Genomic DNA, 18,415 nt, shown 5'->3' on the forward strand with positions numbered 1-18,415 from the left:
CGTTATTTAAATCACTCTTAATCAGGTAGACTGTTATTCGCAGTGAAGATCTTCAAATACTGTGCAGTGGACTGGGTGGAGAGCTGGCTGCTAGCTCCGGCTCCCCCACTCAGCATCCCCGGGCCCCAGGCCCCGCTACTGGACCTCTCCATCTCAGTCTGCTCTTCTGTGCAGGGAGGGAGCGGCCCAGGCCGTGAGCGTTATTCTCTGCTGCATGCCTTCCAGGCTTATCTTCGCCCAGCATCTCACCAGAGCAGTTGCTACAGAACACGTGGTGGGGCCGCTGCCTCCCCCCCACACAGGACTCCTTCCTGTGCAGAATCTCCATGTCCCTCAGCCTCAAGTTCCCCTCTTGCTGCCATGTAAAGAAACCCTGCCCGACAGCAGGATGGCCAGAGTAGCAACGCAGACGTTGCAAACCCTTAGAGAGTCTGGGCTCTTTTTGATAAGTATACTGCTAACCTCTAATTCCTTTTCTTCTTTTTAAGTTGTCTAAGGCCCCCCTCCCACCTCGCTGGCGGCCACTGGACCTGGCTCTGCTCATGCTGACATAACGCATTCCGCCTAGGGGAGCAGCCAGGCAGAGTCACAAGTCCCCGTCCATTTAGCAGGCACCTGACTTGGCGTGGTGCTCGGGCTGGGAGACGTGCACGTGTGGTTTACTCTATAACCACCCAGGCAGCCGCAGGCACCCTGCACCGGAGCCCAGGCGCGCTCAGGATGCCCCGCTGCTGGGGCGGGGGCCGGTGTGTGCATTTTAAGTAGGAGCCGAGATCCTGTGCTTGGGGTCTCTGCTGTTCTGCTGCAGCTGACATGCTCCCACTGAGGAGAAGCCCGGGCCCAGGGCGCAGGCTGGTGCCAGGAGCTGGGGCCGGAGGGCTGGTGCCTCTGCACGGGGCACACTGGCAACGCCACCTTGCTGTGATGGATGCAGTTCACTGAAAGGGCCCTCCGCCATTAGTGGAGCGTGTTGAACATGACCCCCTTCTGTGCACTGTGCTTCGAGAATAAAGAGAGGCCCCCGAGTCCTGAGAAAGCCACAGCAGCAGTGCAGACAAAAGGTGATGAGAGCACCCGAGCTGTGTCACCCCGAACCATCTGTTCTCGGCGTGGCTCGCAGCGCCCTCTGAGCAGAGGGCCTGGGAGGCTGGAAGGAATTTAGAGGCCACCTCAGCCCCCTCCTTTTTCAAAGCTTTTTATTTTTTAAATTGAAACAGAATTCACATGCCATAAAATTAACCCTTTTAAAAAAAATAATAAAATTCAGTGGTGTTAGCATATTTACAAAGCTGTGCCACCATAGCCACTATCTAACTCAGAACATTTTCATCACCCCACAAGGGAATCCCAAAGCCAGTAGCAGTCGCGCTCCATTCTTCCCTCCCCCACCTCTGGCAACTACTAATGTGCTCTCCGTGTCTACGGGCTTGCCTATTCTGGCCTTTTCATATACATGCAATCATACATTACGCGGTCTTGTTGTGTCTGGCTTCTTTCACCGAACATAATGTTTTCAAGCTTCATCCGTGTTGCAGCCTGTGTCAGTCCATCATTCCTTTTTATGGCTGAATAATATTCCATTGTTTGGATACACATTTGGCTTATCCATCTGGCAGCTGATGCACATTTGGGTTTTTTCATTTGGGGCCTATTATGAATTATGCTGCGATGAACATTCATGTATAAGTTTTTCTGTGGTCATGTTTTCAATTTAAGCTTTCGATTTCGAAATAATTCTAGATTCACAGGAAGTTGCAGAAGTAGTACTGGGAAGCCCTGTATGCCCTTCAGCCAGCTTCCTCTGGAGGTTACACTGACTTAACTATTAACTATTAAAATAGATGTGGGCATCATGCACACGGATAATTCCACCCCGCCTTTCTCATGAAACCAAGTTTCAGAAACTTGGAAGCTTGCCCAAGGTCAAGAGCAGTCAGGACACACCTGCTGACTCAAGTGCTTTTTCACAAGTGCCCCCCAACCCTTCCCCCTCTCCCCACACCCCGCTTTCTTACTCCCTCTCCCCTCCAAAAAAATCTGGTTTTCAGGTCATCCTTTTCTATCCTTATTATGACTGCTCTCCTGCCAAGCTCCTGGTCTGAGAGCTAGTCCGAGTGTCCCCATGAAAGGAGGACCATGGAAGGAAGCAACCAAGTGTGACGAGGGCGCTGCAGTCACTCTGGGAAAGGGTTTGTCTTCTGGAACCAGAGAGAGGTGGTGTTGCACAACGTCGAGAACGCACTAGACGCCACTGAACTGCTCACTTTAAAATGGTTATTTTTATGGTATGTGAATTTCACCTCAATAACAAAAAAGAAATGCTTTGTCAACATCTCTCTGAGACGTTCCCTCTGTCCCATACTTGGCATCAGCTGGCTCAGAGGCAGACTAGGGACAAGGCCACTTGGCACATCTACTGTACAACTTCAGGGTGAGAGTTGAGGAAAGAGAAATGTGTTTTTCTGTAGTATCTGTTCAGAGAAGATTCTATCAGAATCATGTATCTTTAAGAGAAAAAAACCCCTATTTAACGTGTGTGTTTTCCATGGATTTACACATGTACCCTGGGGATGTTTGAGTTTAACCCTGTAAAAGCATTAAAGATCATCTTATTAAAAAATAGTTTGAGCTCAAGGATAAAGGCATAAGTTATGCTAAATAATGAAGAAATCCTGGAAATCCTAAAGAACATATCCAAAGGAATTCACAATTCCAGAATTCTCTTCTCCCTTCCCCCTTCAGATGATGCTCAGTTTAAGACTTTCAATTTTGGAATCTTTCCTTTCTTTTTTCTGCTGGTTAAAATGGGAAAGGAGGAGCTGGAGAGCAGAGGAAGTCTGGAGACCTCTGAACTCCAAGCGCCCTGGAACCTCTCTGACCTCAGTTTCCTCATCTTTCAAACGAGGGGTGGACTGGATGATCCATCCTTCCTGCCACTGACCACCTCCAGGACGTCCCCGCGCTGCTCTGGGGTTGGCTCTCAGTCCGCATGGCACAGCATGACAGGTTAGCTGAGATGAAGGGATTCTTGAGGGAACAATTCAGCAGCGTCAGTATTTACGCCACCCCGACCTGCAGGCCAGTGCTCAGGAGAAGCTCAGAAAGCATACAAAGGAAAACACCCACGATTATACCCTCTGTTAAAAACACACACCAAAAAGATAAATAAATAAAATAATGAGATAAAACAGGTCCTACACATGTCCTATCACTTGGTATCATCTTTTCACAGGGAGCAGACAGAACTCCTGTCACAAAATTACAGGGAAAGACAGTTTTCTATAACCTGAACATTTTCTAACCCATGTGATTACAAAAATGTCGGCAAGTTATTATAATTATTACTAAGGGACCGAAGACTCTGAAAAAGAACAGATGCTTTATTTATTGGCTGGGGAGGGGAGTGGTTAGTGCCGGGGGGATAAAGCAAAGAGCAAGGCTGGACTTGTTGCAGCTCTGGGCTCTTTCACACTGAGCGACGTGGTCCAGCACACTCCTGCTCCCTTCCCTCGGTGTTTCGGACCCAAGTTCTTCACGGTATTAACCTTAGAAAAGGGCTCTCTCTGTCCTGGAGTCACTTCACTAACGTCACCTATAAGCACGGCATCAAGATGCCGCTTCAAAGCGATCTGCACACCAACATGCCTCAGCAGTGTCCGCTCTCCGAGTGAGAACCCGCGGCCGCCGCTGCGAGCCTGAGCCAGGCTGGTGCAGGGTTACACCACCCACTGCAGGATCCTGAAGGTTACCAGGCAGACACAGCTGGGGCCAGGGACGTGGTGGGGACACTGATGAACGCTGCTGGTTGCCCCTCAATGGTCATGTTTCCTTCGTCCCTTAAAATAGGACTTTTTTTTTTTAAGATTGACACCTGAGCTAACAACTGTTGCCAATCTTCTTTTTTTTCTTTTCTGCTTTTTCTCCCCAAAGTCCCCCAGTACATAGTTGTATATTTCAGTTGTAGGTTCTTCTAGTTGTGGCATGTGGGACGCCGCCTCAGCGTGGCCTGGTGAGCAGTGCCATGTCTGCACTCAGGATCCGAACCAGCGAAACCCTAGGCCGCCAAAGTGGAGTGCACCAACTCAACCACTCAGCCATGGGCCGGCCCCAGGAGTGTTTTTTTTAAAGGTGGGCACACAGCTGTGTGGGATAAAGGCTACATTGTCCCATCCACCTTCCAGCTGGGTGTGCCTTGTGATTAGACCCCTAGCCAACAGGATACAATCAGTGGTTGCTAGCCAATGTTTAACAACCAGCTCTCTTGGGGTGCGGGTGATGGGGGGGACCTTGGTTTGTGATGTTTGCCAGTTTCCATGGTATCAGTACTCCCACCACAGCTAATTTCAGGCTTACACCTTGATGGCACTGAACATGGACTTGGGAAAAGCGGCAGCTCTCACTAGCTGGTACCGATTGGCTTCTGCCCCTCTGTGGTATACTTGTCAGACATGTGATTTCTGGGAAATGCCCTTAAAGGAGGAGGCAAGTCTTAAAGGGTGGGGGCATGCCCACCCCCCTCCACTCCCTGCTGGCTAGAATATCAATAGGATTGATGGAAATCCAGTCATCATACTGGACCACATGGAGGAAGCTGAGCATTAAGGAATGGCAGTCACCATGGAGAAGCCTTGGCCCCCGATGATGATCACAGCTGTTGGGCCAGCCCGGGAATGTTTCCCTGCTGACGTCACTTATGTGACAACTGTGAGAAAGAAGGAAACCTCCATCTTGTCAACGAAACTGAGATTTTCAGTTTTCCCATTCACAGTGGAACCTATCCCAGCAGAGGGCACCATGCATGCTGAATAAGACGTCTGAACAAAACTAGGATTTATAGCTGGTAGGATCTTAAAGGATTCAGATTTGAAGCAACAATAAGAAAATCTGAACCTTTCTGGAAGGGACAAAGAGGAGAGAGGGGAATAAAGGTGGGGAGCAGGCCTGTGCTCAGCCGCTGCACCCGACCTCATGCCCAGCATCCTGCAGAGCACAGAGGAAGAAAGAGCCCAGACCAAGGCCAGCGGCTGCTGGATATGGGTGACTGAGCAGCAATGGGGGAAGGGACTTGAAAGGTGGACCTCACCTCAGCCCCTCCGCTGACCTGCAGCCCAGCGCAAAGAGCAAGCAAGCCCACGCCAACGAGGCTCCCTCCTTGCACACCCAGGCCAGCTCCCGAATCCACAGGCCGGGGCTCAGGGGAGGACCCCCCGCCAAGGGCAGTGCAATCCCTCGGCCTGAGAGAGACCTTCCTCAGACCGCTTTCTTCTGGAGCACTTTTCCCAGGCCGAGAGGAGAAGGGAGCAATGTATGAGGTCACTTGGGGGACAGACTGAGCTGACTGACTCAGGCAGCAATTAAAGCAGGTTAGTACCTTTTGCCTTTCTGGAGTTTATTTAAAATGTATTGCTCACGCATAGGCCAGCCTGTTATTTTCTTTGTGTTATACGGTGGGTTCCAGGCAAATGCAGAATGACTTACTTAAAATATAGATAAAACTAATTATTACAAGTAAACCATCCAAAAAGTCAATATGCAAACAGAATATAATAGTGTTATAAGTAGATTCTTATCTACTTCAAAATACTCTTTGTGGAGTCTGTAGGGAACAGGTCTGCACACGTCCAACCAGCAGTTCGCCAATGCTGACCACCTGTGATGTCACTAACTTGGGCCTCACTGCGTGCACTCCAAGGGGACCTACAAGGATGGTTTCCATCACTCTGCATCTGAAGTCTCTGACCACACGCTGCCTCCACGTCAGTCTCTTGACAACTTCAGACTAAAGGACTCTTGTGCGATCAGCATGATTTTCACTCTCTCCCCACCACCCCCCGCCAATACAGCTGACGCTAAGACCTGGCGAGGGTTGACAGTGTGAGTAGGGGGCACTCTCAGTGACAGCGGCAATGGGCAGGGAGCAGCAAGAAGAGAGGAAACACCCTGGCTGAGGGACACACGAGGAAGGCCTGTGCGAGACACGGTTCTGAAAGCAACGACATGAAGCGCAGTCTAGTTCTAAGAGAAAAACCAGGGAAAACAACACTTCTAGTCACATACCCTCAGGAATCCTGACAATAGCTCAAATTTACAGGGCCAAAGATCTTTCGAAATGTTTCAGACACTTGCTGCAAATATTTGAGGTATAATGATTATCACTCAAGTCAGACATCCAAGCACTGGACGGCCCTGTCCAGGTTCTCGTCCTGGCTCTGGCATTTACTAGCTATAACCAACTCGGTATGTTTGCCCAGCCTCAGTGTCTGCGTTTACCAAATGGAGATCATCAAGCAGACTCTGCAGGGTGGTTGTAAAAACCAGGGAGAACTGACATAAAGCACATATGCAAAAGGTCTGCACAAAATAATATTCTACAAATGAGAGCTATATAAACTTTAGGTTAGAAAAGAATATATATGGTTGCTGTTGATAAGCAATCAAAAATTGAAATTGATTAATCTGATGGCATAATTTAAAATTATAACAAGTACAAACTGAAATGAACTGACGTATATTACATAATCCACACTTCAGTAATCTGGGAAAAATAAGATAAACTTGGACAAAATCTGGTACTACTCCTCCAGTTCTGTTCTGTAAACTCTAGCTCCACGTTCACGTCTCTGTCCGCTGCCCTCATCTCTGCACCCGCCAAACGGCACCTCTGCTCGCCTGGGCAAGAGGGCAAATTCCGCCATTTTCCTTTAACGGAGGCTTGATAGCTATAGACGACGCATTCCAACCCACTGGACCATCAACCACACTCTAAAGTGTAGCCTGAAGCTTCGTGAAGTAAGTGTACTTCTGTAAAACAAGTCTACCTGCCGAGAAGTCTGTCTTTGGCAATTCACTTCCCAGGAGTTAACTTGACACCAACATTTTCTAAAAACAAAATTACCTTTTATAGTCAGAAAATGTATATCTAAGCAAGCTGTTTACTTCCCTCTCAAATATAATCCTGAATAAAAGGAAGAGAGCTGCTTCTGAAATCAAACACTCCACCTTCTTCACAACTGAGACGGAGAGGGCAGGAGCAGTTTAGCAGATGTGTGCGAGGGGTGGGAAACATCTGCGGAGGGAGGCTGAGCCGACTACCGGGTGTGAATTAATTCTTCAGAACAACAACTTAGGAAAGATGAATGTGGGGTAAAAATGTCCTGACTTAGGACTAGCATTGTTCACCATCAAGATTCTGCAAACTTTGAGCCAATCAATTCTTCAGCTTCTAAATTAATTTTGTAGTTTGTTTATTTCAAGTGTCATAGAAATAAATACTAGACGTTTTAGTTATGCACAAATGCTACAGAATTTTCCTGAATAAATATATGTTCTATACCTTAGGGTGTATATTTTGAACCACTGTAGCTAAAACTAAAAGTCAAACAGAAGCAAGGAAATAAACTCACGTGTCAAACTCGTCAAAGAGATCACAACTCTGCAGCGCTGACAGAGCAAGTCGAAAAGGTTCCTCTAGAAAACAAAAGGAGAATTAGGAATCAAAGGAATCGTGGCTTCTTAGGTACACAGCAAGTCACACTGTGTCCTCTCCCCTCCCCCAAACCCATTTCCAACTGGTATGGCCACTGTGATTTATTCTGGGGTGAAAATCAATGATACCACTGCAATTAGCCAGTGCGGCTCAGTAGGCACACTCAAAGTGATAAATGCTCCAAGAAAACTTTCCCAAAACCCCATAAAAATAAGATGCTTCATCTGAAAACATTCATAAAAAAGTAACTAAAAATGAGCAATATCAGATGATTCTGAAATTGACGTTAGTACAGATATCAATATTCAGCAAGTTAAGCCTATTAAATGATCAAATTCTCTGAAACATTTTTAAAACACACACACAGGATCAGTTGAATAGGCAACATCTAACTCAGAAAACTTTAGGCTTGTCACTTCCTGGGCTTTTAGCGTCTCTCAAAAATCTAGGACATAAAGCTGTGCAAGGTCAATCAGGTGTCAACGAGCAGAGGGGAAAGCGTTACCTCATTCACTAATGACGCAGATGGAGTAATTCTCGCTAAATTTACCAAAAATAGAATATCCACTGATTAAAGGACTGATCAAGGAGCTAGAACTTGCTGATAAAATAAGATAAAGCAAAACTCCCAGGTAAACAGGTGCAATGGGAGATAGGGAGGAAGTTAACCCACAGGGTTACCCTGCTAACTCTAAATCAGAATCAAGTAAGACATGAGAACTCATAAAGAAGGTGGAGGCAAAACAGAAGTAAAAAGCAATTTCTCAACAACAACAAAAAGTCTACCACTTTTATTCTTTTATTCCACACTGTCTCAAAAGGAATGGGGATTAGTATATTAAAACTTAATTCCCTTCATCCCATCCCCAAATCATACTCTTTAGGAATCATTATGAAGCAGAAAGACTAAAAGGCCTTGAAATTATATAAACGTGGTTCACATCAAACAGCACTCATATTTCTAGGGCAGAGTAAGAAGAATATGACTGACCTGAAGCTTTTATCCCATAGGGCAAACTAAACTTATCGCCACCATACAAGGAAGCAATCTTTTTAAAATCGGATGCACACAGAAAAGGATGAAACTCATGAAATCTGGAAGAAAAGGATAAAGAATGATTTTGCCAAATGCCCACAATATTTGCAGGCTTTGAAAGTCACAACTGAAAATAAGTGTAGTATATCACTCATACTGCTATATTGACTATATATGAATGTATAATTATTTTTAAAATTCTTTAAAAATCATCTTAAACAGTATTTCAACATTTCATGGAATGATATTTGCAATGGAACTCACAATTGGAATGGAAACACCTTCCAGGTCATGGAACCAAAACTATGTTACTGCTTCGGGGGACCAGCGAGGAGGGAACGAAGTTTTAAAAACAAATTAACATCAAGTGATAAAATGTTAGCTATCTAAGGGAAGAAACAAAGGAAGTAACAAGGGAAAATAAAAGTATTTATTTTCCCAATCCCAAATTAAAAAGTACCATATGTATAAATTTGTGTCAGCCGTGAAAATAAAAAAACATGAGGGAGCTGGCCCCATGGACAAGGGTTCAAGTTGTGCACACTCTGCTTCAGTGGCCCATGTTCATGGGTTAGGATCCTGGGCATGGACCTACTCCACTCATCAGTGGCCATGCTGTGGAGGCATTCTACACACAAAATAGAGGAAGACTGGAACAGATGTTAGCTTAGGGCTAGTCTTCCTCACCAAAAAAAAAAAAAAAAGCTTGAAAAGGTGGATGCAGCTAGAACCAAACTCTCTCCTGAAGTCATTAGATTAATATTTACTCAAGAACGAGAACTGCCTGCTTTTTCCTATTGCCTTCTCTGCCTGAAGGATGCCCCTGTCCCACTCAGGCACACTCAAGAATCTCTCCAGCTCTTCCTTGGGAAAGTGACCCACAGATCCCTCTGCACCCTGAGGGCAAGGTGACAAAGGATGCTGGTCTGTGGAGTGTGGGGGTGACAATGGTGAGTAAGGATTAATGTCTACTGCCAGGCAGACTTTGTGTGAGGCGACTTACATTGTATTTCTAAGTGAAATAACTGTTTAGCACCATGTCTCACACACAGTAGGGCTCAGTAAGTATTGGGCTTATCTGTAATAATGACCCAGTGCATTGTGTTAGATGGCGTTGTCTTATATGACATTATAATGCATCATATGACAGCACATTTCTGCTGTTGTTCCCCCTCCCAAAGCCTGGAAAGGTAGGTAAAGCCTATGAATCAATGTAGACAGAGGCACTGAAGCTATGAGAAGTGAAGGAACTACGGCATTCTCTGGGGTCACTAACCCCTACCTGACCAAGAGGAAAGCCACGCCCAAGCTTAACGCCAAGGAGAGGTGTCCCCCACAGCCTCAGGAAGACCTCCAAGCGCAGCCTCCCAGCCCAGCTTCTCCTGAGGCAGCCGGCAGAGGGGCAGCATTGGCCCCTGGGAACAGTGTTCCCACGACAAACGCGAGGCGACTGTCCTTAGACCAGACTTACACGCATGCTGAGCAATCTCGCGTAAATACTCTAATTTTTAGGGTTTCTCAGAAAGGAACTATCTCTCTTCACTAATGTTGAAGAGCACCTCAATTCTAGAACAGGATTTAAACCTGTAGGCGAAACCCACAGGTGGCTCGTGAGATCAATTTTGTGACTCATGATTTTTATTTATTTTTAAAGAGTGAATAGAACAGAATACAGGGTATCTGGAGCAGGAAGGGTGAAAACTCTTTCTTTCTTTTCTTATTATAAATATGGGTGTATACTAGGTTCCATAGAAAAATGTGTTTCTTACTAACTTCAAAAAAGTTTAAAACCACTCTCCCACTTTGCAGTGGTCCTATGAACTGCCGCCCCTCCACCCGCCCCCCCCCCCCCCCCCCACAGCCGTGGCACACCTGTAACCACACGCAGAGAGTTCACGCCGAGCAGTGGTTGACTTTAAAGGGAGCTCTGGCCCCAAAAAGTTAAGAACCAGTAACGGACAGGGACAGTAACATTAGAAAAGAAAAGAAGAAGAAAAGGAAACGCAAATTTTTGATCCTTAATGGGTAAAACGCTGAAAAGCTTGTGCCTGTTTTACACAATCAAACACGCCCAGACCTGACCGTCACTTATTTCTATTAATCTAGAGGCATTTTGACCAGCAATCTGTCAAAGTCTAGGTGACGGAGGAAAAGAACATGTGTGGGTGGCAGAGCAAATTCTCTGCGAGTTCTGACGGCCCTAAGGAGCAGTCAGCATTTCCTTATGCAGATGAGTACGTAGTCGGTGAAAGTCAGCGAAAGTCAGGAAACACTTGGACCCATAACGTTTAGCTCAGAGGCCAGGGAGAAGCCGCCACGAAATAATAGGGTGGAGAACAGCACGTGAACAACAGGGGGCACGAACGTCTAGGGAGAGGCGCCCTCTTCCTGACCACCACCCACCCCCCCGCCCCCCGTCTTGCCCCCGGGACCCCTCCCCGCCTCCTGACGATGCCCGAGGCGCTGTGCACCGCCCCCCGCTCAGCGGGTGCCCGGGAGGCGACCAGGTGTGGACGGGCGGCGAACACCTGCCGGCCGCCACGGCTTCTGGGCTGGCTTACCTGAGGAGCGAGGCGAAGGCCGGCTTCTCGCGGCACGGCTGGCTGCGTTTCCTCGGCTGCATCTCCACGGGACGCGCCCTGCCAGACAAGCAGGCGGTCAGGACGGTCCTCCCCGCAGCCCCGCCCACACCTGCGGCCCGAGGGCCGGGATGCCAACGAGGGAGCCCAAGAGGCTGCTGGGACAGGCGACCCAGAGGGCTTCCAAAAACCCTGAATCCAAGGGCCCTGGAGAAGGGCCAGGCTCCTGCACGGCCGTGGAAGCCGCGGCCAGGCCCGCTTCAGGAGTCCCCAAAGCGTGGAGACCCTACCCCCAGGGCACAGGGCTCCCAAGGGCTCGACGTCCTGTGCCACGTCTGGGACCCCTGCCGGCGACAGCGTGGAAACACCGACGCAGCAGCTTCCACAGCGCGGGGCCTGTGACCGGCTCCACCCATCACTGCGCAAGAGTCAGAGCCCAGGCTCCTCTCTTCGTGGCACAGGTCCGGCTGGGGCCTCCTGAATGGAGCAGTGTCTCCACAGTTTAAAAGGGTATTGTGACAAGACAGCGCACAATGACACTAATCGAAGAGGCCGGGGTGGGAGGCTGACTTTGCCCGGAAAGAGGAAAGAGCTTAACATCCGAGAATGTATTAATGGCCATCACCAATGTGAAGAATTAATCTAAAACGGAAACTAATCAATTTTCGTCTATGATTCACAGGATTCAAACGAAAGAAATAGCTCAAACTCTTCATGGATAGACTCAACTCACAGTGATTTTTGGTACAAAACCCCTGTAGTTAGAACAACCAGGTTTCTGAACTATGGGGCTAATAAAGTTCTTATGCAGAGAAACATCTTTTGTGAACACCACAAACAAAAATCTCTTGATTTATCTGTAAGGAAGATACATAAATATGATGGACAAGCACATCAGGCCATAAAAACTAAATTATATTCAGAGGACAAAAGGAAGTATAAGATATTACTTGATTTCTAAGGTTATTAAGAATATAGAAAGCTGTTTTGGGAGAGTGTGACGACAAACTTTGGGTGGCTTTTTAAAAAAAGACAATTATCTGTCAAATAGTTTTTAAGGCAGCAAGTTCACAGCATACACACCCATCAAAGTAGTTCCTCATGGTACTTTCTGTGACTCAAGTAATGTGTCCCTCCCATGAAGAACACTACAATTATTTTTTAATCAACCAGTGATGAAATTAAATGCAGAGGCATCAAGTTCTTTTTTTATCTAGTAAACAAAAGCTAGAAAGAGGATCTAGAACCTACTATTGGAACACTGGCAGAGAGTACTGAACTTCTGCCCAACACAGGAAGTTGTCATGTGACTTATTTTGATTTAATTATAAACTACCAGCCAGCCAGGATTTAAAGGTGATCAAAGCTTCATTCCTTACCAGAAGACCAACAGTAAGAAAAAGGATAAAAAGCGTATTATAAAAGTTTTCTTTGCAATAAACTATCTGTGCCTCTTCAAAGTTTTATATGTGACATTTCAAGCCAAAGTTGTTTGAAAAGGTACATATATCATCATTCACCAAAAGTTTTAAACAAAGGAAACTACTTGGAGTGTCTAAATTTTATCAACAATCTCTTATCCAAATATCTTAAGTTCTAAAAGTCAAGTCCCACTGAGTCCAAGAATTACTCCATTAATTCAAGGAGATGAGATATTATATAAAGAATGTTATGTCCCAAAGATGGTCAACATCACTGCTTCCCTGAAGTCAGTAAAAAGAGGGTGTTGCTTCTTAGTTTTTTTTTTTTAAAGGGTGGCAACTGAGCTATAACTGTTGTCAATCTTCTTTTTTTTCCTGCTTTTTCTCCCCAAATCCCTCCAGTACACAGTTGTAGATTTTAGTTGTGGGTCCTTCTAGTTGTGGCATGTGGGATGCCGCCTCAGCATGGCCTGATGAGCGGTGCCATGTCTGTGCCCAGGATCCAAACCAATGAAACCCTGAGCCGCCGAAGTGGAGCGCGGGAAGAAATGGGGCACTCGAACTTAACCACTGGGCCACGGGGTAAGCCCCGCCTTAGTTTTTAAACTGTTAGAGATACAATGTACGAGATACTGGAATGGTAAAACTCCAATTTATAATGGAAAGCTAGAGAGGGTTCAAAATGTCACAGGGGTTTTTTACAGGTCCCTCTAAACATTTGAGTGTCAAGAAATAATTAGCTTGGGAGTTGTATTTAAACAGCCAAAATGAAACTTACCAATAGACACTTGTTCCCCATGATATACAATGCAGCACATAGTAGAGGAAGATAGCACTCAGGAATATGGCCACAAGGTACCCTCTCATGGCTGTCGCACCTGGGACGCAAGGGAGGGAGTCCAGAGAAAGGCAAGATTGTTATACAGATGGATTTACATAACGGCTCAAACATAAGCATCAGTGAATAAACACGTAGAGAGGGAAGAGTGGAAGAACATGATGCAGGCCTATTATTGTGGAAACACCACTGAATTTGCAGGAGGAGGATATATTTTTCTGTCTCTCCTTGTCCTCTTATCTTTAATCAACAGAACAGGATGCATGTTTAGACCAGTGAACAGTTCCATGGTTTCAAAGCCAGTGGCTTCCAGACTGCTTTCTTATGTTAGATAAGAAAGAAAAAGTTTGATTCAGAACAAAATTTTATACATCTATTCCATATCCAAAACTTTTTTTCAGAAACATTGAAAAATATCTAGTATTTTCTCTCTCACAAGAGAAAGTAAATATATGCCTTAAGATGTAAATAAACATTTCATTTCTTCATGTTCAAAGTAACTTTTAAATGCCATCCATTACAATTTTTACAAGTCTCTTTTCTAATTTTAAAAAACTCAGAAAAAAAGCAACTAAAAAATATTCCCCACGTCCTCAATTTTTATACACTTTTAGACACACCCATTTGATTTTTCAATGTAGCACAGGTAAATTTAGCTAGTTACTTGTTTTTGTGTTAAATGGACAGTATAGCTCATTGCATGTTTGTAGACAGACAAAAACCTGGACACAATTCTCTCTAGAATATAAATGCAAAAATAAGACCCTTTATAGAATACATATTTTTTAAAAATCTAAAACATGCTTGTTTAGTTCCCACTTTTGCTTCAAAGGCAGAAATGAACAAGTTCTCACTTCCCCACGTAAGTAAATGCAAAAGACAAATTTAGTAGATGATATGATTCTATACGAGATCTATTTCAGTTCATGTGACTCTAAATTTACACTGTTTCTTTGCTTCTCCTATCCGGTTTCTGGTTCACCGAGACAATTTCACGTCCCACTCCTCTCACTTCTGTCTGTGTATGTTAACTCAACTGGGGCAACATGGGGTGGCACATGTTGGGTTTGGTTACACACATTTCCAAATAATGTAATGCTGCCTCCCTTTTAATGGTCAAACAAGTTCAAACGGAAATCTTAAAATAAAGATCTCCACTGCCTTCATAAGTAGAATACACAAAATATAATTTAAGCTGTTCTTGACAATGCAGGGTCATCTTAACAAGTATCATAATTGTGCTGGGCTCTGTTAAGGTGGAGACCCTCTGGAGCTAATGAGGGTGTGGGGCTGTTTGCTGAGGGGACTAACCTGTGGTGATCATCTGGCGGGAATGGCTGGTCTCTCCCCACTTGCTGGCAGCTTCTGCTTCTCACTGCTGATAAGGCAGCCACCACCCCCACATGCCACTATTATAAATTAGTTAGAAATGAGGGCTGTGTCAGCAGACCACGAGTAAATGAGTTCAATGAGCAAACTGTAGTTTACACATACTTCTAATTAGAGCACATAGCCCCATGAATTGTCAACACCCGCTGGGGATCAGAAGACATGAACCACGGCCCAGCTCCATACAGTTCCTGGCTTGGGGGCCTCAGGTAGGTCAGTGCCCCTCTTCCAATGTCCTCTTCCCGCATTTACAAGTGACAACGCACAACTACCTCTGTTAGACAGTTAACCAAAATGATGGGCGTCTGGCACAACCTAAGACAAAAATACGTGCTGAATAAGTTTATGTATTTTATCGGCGTTTGTTTTCTAAAACTAAAGTCAGCTGTACTCTTTTCCTACACAGTAAAATGCACGGGTTTCGAGAAATCCAAAGTGAGACCTGGCCCATCCTTAATGCGACCTGGCCGCATTCTCATTGGCCCGACAGGAGCCGCGATGGGGCGTGGCTTTGGCGGAAACCGGGGCATCCCCTGAGGCAGAGGGGCTGGGGTCGGTAAGGCGCGGGAACTCCGCTGCTTCCGTCTCCCCGGGCCTGGGCCTCCCTTCCACTTTGTTCTGTCTCCCTCACCCATTTGTAATGTATGCTGTCTTCATACGGTGTGGGCTATTTCAAAAATCGCCTTAAATTCTTCTTGGTAAAAAGCAAGAAATAAATCGCATGATATTTACTGGGTAAAAAAAAAATAGTACGGTTCCATGTTTCTTGAGAAATAATTAGGAAAATCCAAGTGATGGAGAGAATTATGGCTTGGGGATCATCAGAGTAAAAGCGTAAGGCAGCGAGGTCTTGGGGATATTGGATGCCTCGCTGGAGTGGCTGACAGAAGAATCGCAGACAGACAGGACAGCCAGCCCGGAGCCCCACCCTGACCACTGTCCAACCCACACTGGCTTTCCTTCCTCCCCTGGTACTTGGAGAATTGAGACGGGTCAAGAACTGGGGTCCAGCTGGGTCCTAAAAGGGAGTCCATCACGTCTGAGGGAGGTGAGAATATGAAACGCTCAGGTGGAGGCCATGGGCCAGCTCCATCATGACAAGGTACAGGCCCCTCAGTGCCAGCGGGGAGCCCGTGTGCAGTTGGCTTGGCTCATCCCTTGACGGAACTGACCTCAGCAAATGCTTTTCTTTTTCATGCAGGTATCACCCAACATGAATATAGGATAAATATAAGACTCCAAAGAACGCAATGGGGTTACTTATATACCCTGTGACTAATTAAGCCTTTTTTGTTGTTGTGCATGCTGATGGATTCTAGAACCCAAGTTAGACTTGTAGCGAGACAGCTTTAGAAACTACTGATACTGGGATTAAAATGGACCCAGCAGGCATTCTACCACGGGCCAAAACAGTTACCAAACAACCTGCTTGAATACTCAAATTAAGTATTTAAGGCTCCATCCAGAATAACATCATTTATGCAAACACCCAACAAGAATGCCACTTACTAGTAACAGCAATTTTTTAAAAACATATTTACACCTAAGATAAGACAATATATGAAGATCTAGAGAAAGAACTCAGTACTTACAATTCAATTTGCTTCTCTGTCCCCCAAAACACATTCTTTGGGAAATTTACATATGTATTTTACAGGGCACAGAAGTATGTGTAAGCGAGATTTTTGTTGTTTTTCATTCACCAATATGTGGTTTAGCTGAAAACAAAGAAGTGTGGGAGAACATCCCTTTTTTCCTTCAAAAAGTAAAATAAACCAACTCCTGAAGAGCCAGTGCATACACCAGCTGAGAAAAACCCCGAAGCTTAGCCACTCGCTTGTGTTTCATCGCAGTTCAAAGTATCTGTAGTCAAGTTGCAAAGCAGACCGGGGCCAGCCAGGATATCCTCGTGACAAACATATATAGTTCCTCTGCTTGCTCACAGGAAAAAGCTTCCACAGATAAACGAACTCTCTAATTATAATTCTATAAATGGAATGACCATTTTGTTTTGAGCAAAAGCCTTCAAAGGAAAGCCAGTTAGAAATTAACAGAGTGCCTGCTTAAAAAAAAAAAAAACCCAAAACGTAATGCCCTTCAACAGGAAACAAGTTTCCAGATCTTGATATTAAACATGATAGTCGCCAGCTTCTTGGCTGCACCTCCTCCTAGGATCAGGGTCCCCCGAACATCCTTTACAAAGTTAAATCTTAAGGCAATTATCCACCAACAGTGTGAGTAGAGGGCATGGAGGCAGAGCAGGGCTCACTGGCAGAGACCAAATGCTTATTTTCTTCTCAAAGGATGGTACATAATCCAACACATCAATAATCTACGTACACCAAGTGAGCTCAGTCTCGGCAACCATTTTTCCTTCTCTTTAATAATAAAGTATATTTTATTTGTGTGGTGGTTTAAAGTTCACAAAACGCTCGCATGTCCATCCCTTCACTAAAAGCTTGAAACAAGATTGATAAACAGGTGTGCAGTTACGATCTTCCTGAGGAAGGAGGGTAATGAAAGTTTCTGAGGTCCAGTGAGTCCGCCCGGGTCACACAGTTTAAGAGACAGAAATAGACCTAAGGTCGGACTGTTTCTTTTCAGGGTTCTATTCCTGGTGTCACCCTGTCTCTCAAGACAAAAGGCATGAGAGGCTCTCAAAAGAGAGAATGCTGGGCCAGCCTCACGGCCGAGTGGTTAAACTTCTGCACATTCCACTTTTGCGGCCTGGGTTCACGGGTTTGGATCCCAGGTGCAGACCTACCCCACTTGTCAACCATGCTGTGGGGGTGACCCATATACAAAAAATAGAGTAAGATTGGCACAGATGTTAGCTCAGGGCAAATCTTCCTCACCAAAAAAATAAAAAGAGAGGGGCCAGCCCCATGGCCGAGTGGTTAAGTTCTCGGGCTCTGCTGCAGCAGCCCAGGGTTTTGCCAATTTGGATCCTGGGTGTGGACATGGCACCGCTCGTCAGGCCACATTGAGGCAGCATCCCACATGTCACAACTAGAAGGACCTGCAACTAAGATATACAACTATGTATGGGGGGTTTGGGGAGATAGAGCAGGAAAAAAAAAAAAAAGATTGGCAACAGTTGTTAGCTAGGGTGTCGATCGAAAAAAAAAAAAAAGAAAGAGAGAATTCTAAACTATCATTTCCTGACAGTCCTCTGCTGGTGGCCGCATTCCAGAGGGTGCATTCAGATATTGGTGAAGGGGAGGAGGCCCCTGGGCAGCATTCCCCAAAGTGACCTGGCAGTTCCAAGGGTCAGCACCAACTGGGAGCATGTTCACAGGCACAGGCCTGAGCCCCCAACTGATCTGAATCGCTGGGGCTCAGGAGTGTGCACTGAAACAAGCACCCTCCAGTTTGGTTCTTATGCATAGTGAAGTTTAAGAGCCACTGCTGTAGGAAATGCTACATGGAGGAAAAAAAACAGTAAAGAATTTACTGATGTCACAGCAGTGACCCACGAGCAGGTGCTGTCTGTCTACCATTTCCTTTCCTGCACTTCTGACCATCCCCGTCATCACACAGAACATGCGACACGGATCCCATAACTGGATGCTGTGTATTAATTTTTTGCCCGCAATGCCCAGCACACGGCAAATGCCCAATGAATAAAGGCTGACTGGCATGTGCAAGGCCAGTGGTAAATGCTAT

General features: G+C 45.7%; 1 protein-coding gene across 49 annotated transcripts in view; it reads right to left on the reverse strand.

Annotated features, from left to right (window-relative positions):
- Window positions 1-18,415, reverse strand: part of ST3GAL6 (ST3 beta-galactoside alpha-2,3-sialyltransferase 6) — an 85,410-nt gene that overhangs the window by 39,155 nt on the left and 27,840 nt on the right. For 47 of the 49 annotated variants that reach the window (XR_011429344.1, XR_011429345.1, XR_011429342.1 and 44 more), the window contains 4 exons: window positions 13,301-13,400; window positions 11,084-11,161; window positions 8,478-8,581; window positions 7,404-7,467 (listed from right to left, as the gene is read on the reverse strand). Coding sequence is in view for 33 of the 49 variants with exons in the window: in XM_070243919.1 (XP_070100020.1) it covers window positions 7,404-7,467; window positions 8,478-8,581; window positions 11,084-11,161; window positions 13,301-13,400 (346 nt within the window). In the remaining 16 variants the exon portion in view is untranslated. Of the gene's footprint in view, window positions 1-1,179; window positions 3,028-7,403; window positions 7,468-8,477; window positions 8,582-11,083; window positions 11,162-13,300; window positions 13,401-18,415 lie in introns of those variants that run through there. The other 2 variants (XM_070243920.1, XM_070243943.1) reach the window with 2 other exon arrangements.

This window comes from Equus caballus, chromosome 19 (assembly GCF_041296265.1).
Source record: "Equus caballus isolate H_3958 breed thoroughbred chromosome 19, TB-T2T, whole genome shotgun sequence".
Taxonomy (NCBI): Eukaryota; Metazoa; Chordata; class Mammalia; order Perissodactyla; family Equidae; genus Equus; species Equus caballus.